This window comes from Cupressus sempervirens, chromosome 11 (genome assembly GCF_028749045.1).
Source record: "Cupressus sempervirens isolate cs-2001-9-10 chromosome 11, ASM2874904v1, whole genome shotgun sequence".
Taxonomy (NCBI): domain Eukaryota; kingdom Viridiplantae; phylum Streptophyta; class Pinopsida; order Cupressales; family Cupressaceae; genus Cupressus; species Cupressus sempervirens.
Genome location: NC_143128.1, coordinates 470,750,328 through 470,759,359, shown reverse-complemented (window position 1 = coordinate 470,759,359; position 9,032 = coordinate 470,750,328). Strand labels below are relative to the sequence as shown.

The 9,032-nt window shown below is 35.3% G+C and overlaps 1 protein-coding gene across 2 annotated transcripts; it reads left to right on the top strand.

Annotated features, from left to right (window-relative positions):
* Nucleotides 1-2,984: 2,984 nt before the first annotated feature.
* On the top strand, nt 2,985-8,059 carry LOC149530417 (uncharacterized). Of its 2 annotated transcripts, XM_089808511.1 has the most exons (3): nt 2,985-3,089; nt 3,370-3,522; nt 5,267-8,059. In XM_089808511.1, exons 2-3 carry the CDS (start codon nt 3,517-3,519, stop codon nt 7,820-7,822), a joined length of 2,562 nt encoding a protein of 853 aa, XP_089664637.1. In that variant the 5' UTR covers nt 2,985-3,089; nt 3,370-3,516; the 3' UTR covers nt 7,823-8,059. The 2 variants fall into 2 exon arrangements, with proteins under 2 accessions (XP_089664637.1, XP_089664636.1); XM_089808510.1 differs by lacking the exon at nt 2,985-3,089 and having other exon boundaries at nt 3,174-3,522.
* Nucleotides 8,060-9,032: the final 973 nt, after the last annotated feature.

Below are 9,032 nucleotides of genomic sequence, written 5' to 3'. Positions count from 1 at the left end.
AATTATATTGATAACCATTTTTGAGTCTCGATCAGTTATACTTGGATTGCTTTTCGATCGCTTGAGAGGACTGAAGTGTTTGTTATGTTCTTGATGATGTCATGTTTTGACTTGACCATTTTGGAGTCTTCGATCAGTATTGTAATTTACTATTGGGATACTTTCTGGTTGCTCATTGGAGAACCATTGGATTTTGTGATTTATCATTGATGCCTTCAGTTGCTGATAGAGAACTGTCGTGATCATATGATTATTATTGGATGCTTATCAGTTGCTCATGAAGAACTGATGTAATTTTGTGACTTATCTTTTATGATGTTTTTCAGTTGTTTGTATAGGACTGAGGTGATTTTATTATGATTCTTGATTTGTGATTTCATGAGCCTAGGGTAGGTTATCTATGTGTAGAGTCAGGAAGTGGCTTGCAATGGGGATCGGGGCCCTAAGAGGCTGCCTGGAGTAACCCATTGTAAGTTGTTTTAATAAGTGAAAACATTTACACTAAATGAGGGAAAATGAACCTAATAAGATAATTGTATGTTCTCTCTCATGCCTTGAGTGCTAGTACAGACTAGGATGGGGTAGAGAGAACGCTTGGTTACGACCTTGCATTCCATAGTATGCCTCGTCAGTACGAGAGGATACTAGTGGCCGTAGGGATCAGTAGGGACCCGAGATTCCTAAGGGATTGCTCGGGTAACTTCTACGTGACTTTTGCGATGACACTTTCCCGCTTGCATATTAGGTTTCCTACGTGTCTTGTGGTACCTCTGGGTTTAGATGTCGATCTTTTTAGGAACCCTTGAGTTAGCATACTTATAGGATTTCCTGGACTTAGAGAGTATTTATGATTATAGGTTTTGTTATCCTATTTGGGACTTGAGACTATCTCCTCAGTGCGGTGGGAGTGGACCATTTAGGTTCCACGCGGTCGGGTGGTAGTGCGTTTACTCTTACCATTGAGATCCGTTCCGTGGTCACCGTGGCTGGAGTTTTCGTGATTGGCATTTACCTTCACTATGTTCTTGGATTATTATGATGGATGGTTAGATTTTATGATAGATGTTTTATCATTATGGATGTATGGATGTATCATGTATGGTGAATTAGTTTCATATATTTTTACTGTACTTTGTATCATGGATTTGAGGATGTTGTATCTTTATCTTTACATATGTATATTCTTTTAAGCCTTTCATACCCTGTGACTTGTACAGTGGATGATTGAGCATTCCGAATTAATTTGCCAAGAGGCATTCGGAACAAATGTATAATATGGACATGGGACTTCTGATTATTCTTTCATATGTATGTGATAGTTGTTAGACTTAGAGTTTAATTAAATTTTAAACGTGACTCAACGTCTTGGGATCCTTAAGAAATGTGACTTGCAAAGTATGGTTATTGATGATTACATGTTATTGCTTCCGCTACTATGTGTTTGATGTGTATGTTATACATTCTTACTTTTAAAAAAAAAATTGTTTAGCAAACTTAGCGAAACTTTAGGTTAATTCTTTTGGATCCCTTGGCGGGGCGTTACAGTCGCATGAAAAAATAAAAATTCATTAAATCTCTCAAATTCTTATGCCTATGAGTTTTTCTTAAATATTCATTAAGTCGCTCAAATTCTTACACCTATGAGATTGTTTTAAAGCCATAATGGTTGAAATACAATAACGCTAGATTGAATAATTCAATTATTCATATTAATAAACAAGAGTTGTGATACAACTGGAGTCCCACCTAAACTTAATGCAAAAATGATTTAAGATTGAAAGGAAATATGTTGGATGACTTTGATAGGTGTATGCAATTTAATAAATATTCAAAATTTTAAAAAATAAGAATTTTTAATAACATTCACATGTATATAGCAATATGTCGTGTATCAAGTTCAAACTTTTAGAATTTGGAACATTAGTAGTACTGGAAAACATACATTTCAGTTATTTTTATTATTAAAAGTTGCAAAAGAAAAATGTTGTATGAAATAAGTTTTTTATAAAAGATAATTTGGCATGGATAATTTCTTTGTTGGAACCTTCTTTGAGGTTGGGATTTTGATAATGTTAATTTGCATTGATTATTTTTACCCAATTTAATAAATAATATTTGTAATGTTAATTTATTAATTTATTAATTATATTTATAATTTTCTATAAATTAAATTTATATAATTAATGTATATTAAATTATATTAAAAAATTAAATATTTTGATATATATTTAATAAATATTTTGCAAGGAAATGAAATATTGATTTTCTAAATATAATTTTATTATGATTTATAATATAAACTAGTTGAATTATATAAATATACAAATAAGTTTTGTAAAAAAATAAAATTTCAGTATTTTAAAAATGCATTCACCACAACAAACATCAATTTATAAGATATGAGACAAAAAAAAATTTGCTTATCTTTATTGGTTAGACAAAAAATATTTTAAATTTTTAATAGAAAATTGAAAAAACCACTGGCAAAAACATAACAAGCCAATTAAAAACAAGAAAAAGTCTTTAAAAAATTAAAATAAAATAAAAAATGTTTACAAACATTACAAACATAATTTAATATTTTCATAATGCACGCAAACTAATTGTAAAAAATGAGGTGAAAGCATAAGTCTCCGCCTTGGACTAATTATTGAATAATTCAATTATTCATATTAATAAATTATGTTACATTGAGAGTTACCTTTTAAAATATATTCATCATATCTCTCAACTCCTAGAGCTTGTTATAATTTAATCAAACACCCAAAAATAATAGGCACCTATGTAGACAATTTTTTTGACCAAACATTATATCATTATGTTTGGTCAGCAAAACTATTAAATATGCCCGATCAACATCCACCCCTGCTTTAAAATACTTTATTTCCAAACCAATAATGATTGCAATGGAAGTGAAAGGAACTCACTGGCCCCTCTTCCATCTCGGCCCTACGACAAAGACAAGATTCACATGCCTCGTGTAACGAGAGTATGCGGTAAAATATCCACATCATAGAAAAAATGTTCAACGTACTCTGAAGCACCAATTTTGGACCAAGGCAGATTGCCCCTTACGCGAGGATACCATGGTAAGTTGTAACTGCAGCAAGATTCCAACCACCACCCACCACTCAGATTACTCACAATCCTGACGGATGTGCATATTTTAACTGAAACATTATTGCCAGTTACAGAAATGCACCAGGCTGCGCTGATTGAGAGTCGAGTTTAACATTTTCTTCTATGAGTTTATACAGCCAGTAAACTGTAGAATTGAATGGGAAAAACCAAGTTATTTGGAAGCTAAGCTCACGTTTCTTTGTCTTTCACGTGATTGTCTCATGCTTTGTCACATGTTTGGCTTGGCAGATTGTTCAATCAATTGCGCCTTGTCTTGTACCAATCAGAATGTGGGATTGTGGTGTTGAATCCATTTATACACTCTTTCTGAAACAGAGAGGGCCATTTTTAATGGGCTACCCCTAAGAGAGCGAAGCTGCATTCTCGAGCTGGATAATGATTGTAAGTTCTCATTTTTTCTTGGTTTCTTTTTCTTTTTCATGTGTAGAAGTTCAGATCTGATGTTAGTTTGCCTGCATTTTGTCCCAAAGATTCAAATATCATTGATCCAAAGATAAATCCATGATTTCCCCAAAATGCCCACTTTTAAATATTTCCAGAGACCATCTTTCTTTCCTTGTTTTGTTGAACATGTAAATAGTTACAATGCGAAGCAAGCCTGCCTTTCTTTTTATGCCCCTCTTTCCTTTGAGAAGTCACTAGCTTCTACGAGTAGCCGTTCTCTGCACGTTGAGACAGAACTTGTAATACAAAGAACAGCCAATTTGTGGATGTTGCTCTTTCAAGCATTACTAACAAATTTATGGATCCAGAATTTAGAGTTCTGGAAGTGGCCTATCCTCTTCCTTGAGTAAGTAAAGAGATCAGGTAGATCATTTCCAGCACCTATCACAGCAATGTCTTAGTTTTTAAGTTTGTGACTCCAGACCTTTAGGATCCAGCCGAATCAAGGAAACATTCGTCCATGGCAAAATGGCAAGAGCCATGCCAAGGAACTTGCCTAACCATCGGACAACATCAGGACTTCTTGTGAGTAGAAAATTTTGAATCAACATGAAAATGAATAGAGCAGCATTTCTTTCTTTCAATGTTAAAAGGAATCTCCAATCTGAAATCATGTCATTGTTGAGAAACTTTAGTCAGAAATGCTAGCAAAACAATGTGCCAAGTGAAGGCTTCTGATTGCCCATGAATGCAGAACCAGCAAACATGCTTAATATTTTGGATTGTTCACAAAATACACATACGAAATTTTACACACTTGGATGTGTCCACCATTTAATAGGAAGACTTTGATAGAATAAGCGCTAAGCAAAATGAGAAATCTTGGATTCCACAACAGCTTTACAAGTTGTTTAGAAATGCTAATATCAAATAAAAGAGAGACTAAGGAGATCATCTTGAATTCAACTCCTTAATCATTGGTGAATGTCGGAAAATCCGCATGCATCCTTGTTGAAGTATAATTGTAGAAGGGGTACCATTCATGTAAATGCTACACTGCGTCAACAATAATTTAGAATTTGTTCTGCTTTAGCCTCTACCACAAAATCCAAGCAAACGTGGGTCTTGAATATATAATGCCTGTTCAAATAACTTGAAAGGGTGCATCCAAGATTTCTCAGCTAGTTGCTTGTCCTAGTAAATAATTGTGGGAGACCGCCACAAGAACCGTTGGTTTACTAAGAGGTGATTGTGGGAACCATTACAAATGATAGCCTCTCACGCTTCTATATGTTTTGGCCACAAATGTTGCATATAATCTTAACTCAAGAAGGCCGAGGAAAGAGTGGTCAGTGAAATGGCCATTTTCAAGCTGATAGGGATTGTTGCCTGGTACGGAGATTCCTTCAATTGAAAAGCCTAAAAAGCATTGATGCAAGAGGCACAACCTTGTCGAATAGATTTGAAGAGCCCATCTTGCTCAGATTGGATGCCGTAACAGTAAGGAGTAAAGCAAACAGAAGCATCAGCAAACAGCACTAGCAGGCCTTGACATCCCAATCCAAAATATCAAATCTTATATGCTTTGAATTGGTTCATCTGCTTCTTAAGTGTGAACTTGCTTTGGTTGCATAAACTAACTGTTTTGTCTATAAAGTTAATGACATTAATTATGCCCTCAAACGTTGCTGGTATTATAAAGATGGTGGTTCTGTTTTTACATCATTAATGATATTGGCAGGTGAAACGAGGAGAAATGGTGGCTTCTTCAATAATAATCTGTTGTTTATTGCTGATATTGCTGGATCCAAGTGTTCACTGCTACAATGTTAAGAAAACCAAACCGGAAGACAAGGGAATAGCAGAGATAGCTGAAGAAAAACAGCAAATGAAGCCCTTAAATGGAAGGAAATTCATTTTTGGCAATGAATTTGGAAGGAGAAGAAAATGGGATTCGTTTAGAAAAGCGGAAGGATCGGGCATAGTGTTATGGAGACGGTTGCTTGAAGATAAAGAAGAAGAACCCACTGTGAAAGAAGAGGTGGAAAAACAGCATAAAGAAGCAGAAGAGAGTAGTCAAAACACTACACTGCCAGAAGATCCAAAGAAGGAAACGACTCTAATGTCAGAACTCGGGAATCCCGCTGGTGTTAAGCTGGAAGTGAAGGACAGCAACACAACGGAGAATCTTGAAGTTGATGATGTTCAAAAACAATTGAATAATGGAAATTCAAAAAAAAATAAAACAGAAATTGGACCGCGGGAGATGGAGAGCAAACAATCTGAAACACAGATGAATTCAACAGAAGTCATAAGAGAAATTGAACCGCAGAAAATTGAAAGCAATGGCAATAAAATGCAGATCAATTCAACAGAAGTCACAACAAAAATTGGAAGCAATGAAGATGAAATGCTGACAAATTCAACTGAAGCAGAAACAGATAATAGAATGCAGAAAATTGAAAACACAAGAGTTGAACTCGAAATGCAGAAAAATTCAGTTGATAACAATACAGAAACAAGACCACAAATAAATGGAAGCAACGGAAATGAAATGCAGATGAATTCGACTGAAGCAGAAACAGATAATAGAATGCAGAAAGTTGAAAACACTGGGGTTGAACTTGATATGCAGACAAATTCAGTAGATAACAATAAAAAATTTGAAATGCTGAAAATAGAAAGCAATGGAGATGAAATGCAGATGAATTCGACAGAATCAGAAAAAGATAATAGAATGCAGAAAATTGAAAGCAATGGAGTTGAATTTGAAAAGCAGACAAATTCAGTAGATAACAAAACAGAAACTGGACCGCAAAAAAATGAAAGCAATGGAGATGAAATGCAGACAAATTCAACTGATGCAGAAACAGATTTTAGATCGCAGAAAATTGAAGGCACTGCAGTTGTATCTGACATACAGACAAACGCGGTAGAAAACAATACAAAATTTGAAATGCAGAAAACTGAAAGCAATGAGGGGAAAATGCAAACAGATTCAGTGGATAACGTAACAGAAATGCAAGGCGCTACAACAGGAGGAGTGGCGAATTCAACAGAATCTGGAACCCTAGCGGATCCAAAAGGCACTGAAGAACAGAATGCCACAAATATAGAATCACAGGAGCAAGTTGAAGCCTTGGCGGATTCCAAGGTTAACATGAATCTAGACTTGAAAAACATTGTAAATTCCAAGGACAATGAAACAAATATTACGGGCATTCTAGAGTCCGCTACAAACTCCAGTGAAAGCAAACTTGAGGAAGCTGAAAGCGTCACAAATTCCACAAGCGTACAAAGCCAAAACACAGAAATCACCGAGGCGGATGAAACCCTGGACGAATCTGAAGAGGCAGAGCTAGAGAAAAGTTCAGAAAGCGCAAATGAAAATACCTTCCAGAGTTCTTCACAGACCGAAACACAGCAAGCAGAGTCCCTGGCGATAGAAACTCTGGACAATTCAACAGAAACACGGATCGAGAGCGAGATCGATGCTCAAAACCCTAGGACCTCAGAGGAGGAAGGAAAGAGCATATCAGAGGAAGAGGAGGAAATAAATCCAGAGGAACAAGACGACCTCGTTCAAGAATTCAGGGAGCTGCCATGGAAGCTTCACGACACGGCAGAGAAGGTTGCAGACCATCTAATGCCAGGGTTCCAAAAGCTGTCCAACAAATCAAAGATCTACTTCAACATGGCAAACGAGGAAATCGCTCAGGGCTTCCAGCCGCTGGTGGGAAGTCACTACGCCCCTTTCATGGCAACAACAGTTTCGTGTCTATTTCTGCTGATTCCCCTGTTTGTGACAGTCCTCGTCTTGGATCAAATCAGGACCTTCCTACCATTGCAGAAGCTCCTCTTCCTGACCAACATATATTTAGCCAATTACTTCGCAACCCTCATGTTTGCCAGCTTCATCCTGGCAATAGAGCCCATGGAATTCTTCTACAGAAATTCTCCCGAAGGATACATTTACTTGCAGCTGCTTCAGGGTTTGGGATATGTTGTGTATCTGTCTCTGCAATGTTGTAATGTGGTGGGTTCGACTGCAAATGGCTCCATCGAGGAGAAATTGGGGGCAGGGATTCAATTAGTGGGAGCATTGTGCATTGGTTTGCATTACTATGTGACGGTGTTTCACAGGGCCATGGCGCACAAGCCACCGAGAACATGCTGGAAAGTGTATGCCGCTTATGTTGTGGTCTTTGCTCTTCTCAGCTTCTTCTCTCGATTGAGGCGCGGGAAGAAAGAATATCTTCATGCTGCTGTCCATGGCAATACCCACAAGAAGAATTGAGATTTTTTCACACCTTCATTCATGCAATTAGGCCTTCTGTATTTAACTCTTGCTGCTGCATCTACGGTTTTATATTCCAAGAGTAATATATTTTCAGATATTGGAAGATTTGTTATATATTTTCAGCTGTCGGAAGAATTGTTCTCTGCTGAGAAGTGTGCAGATATTCTTTCGTATGGAGAATCACACTTCATAGATATTCAATTTTTAATTGCAAATATCATGCTTTTTCCCTAATTTTTCTCACAACATTGTATTAATGGTTGTAAGCTTAAAGTGGTTGGTACAATTGTCACTTTCAAGTTTGAGTTGGATTTTTTAAATTATTAGTTTCATTTTTTTGGGTTGTTTTGGACAACTTGACAAAACAACATAATGATGTGGAATTAAAATGGATGATGTATACTTGAAACGGTAATTGTAAAAAGATGATTTGTCAATGAATCTTTAATATAAAAAATTGGGAGTGACTTAAAATTTCTATATAACATTTTTCATAAGTGTAAAAGTGAAGTGCTCCATTAGTAGATCCTCTCTCTAAAAGTGTTGTTATCTTGACATTGTGGACCACAATATATAATAATAATAATAATAATCAACTATTCCTAATGTTCAATTAAAACCCATAATACATCATTTAAATTTTTTAATTTGAATTCTAAATCTCATGTTTAGAAGTTAGGATGGTAATTTAAATGTATGATGACGTGACATTAATTTTATTAGTACAAACTATTGAAACATAAACACACACACACACATGACTTTAGATCAAAATTTATTTTAAATAAGATATTTGCTTTTCCATTAGATTTTGTAGCATTTTTAATTAATGTTTTAAATCACCATTTAATATTAAGAAGGTAAATATTATAGAATTTTAGAGCACAATCTAACATCATGAAAGTAAACATTATTAGATTTCTACAATTCATTTATAATGTAAATATTTATTTCTTAAAATAAATATTTGAATCAAGAGGGTAGTTACATATATTTCTTCAATGTGTTTGGGTTACATAGTTTTTAGTAGGTTCTTGTTATTATTTTATTTAAGTGGCCATTTTTTTATCACACCATTTTTAGTAGGGTCTTATTCTTTAGCTCAACATTTTTGGATAAACCATTTTTAGTAAGGTCTTGTGATAACTCACCATTTTGTTCTCTTCAACTATCTACCATCATAATGATGGATCACTATGCATTATTT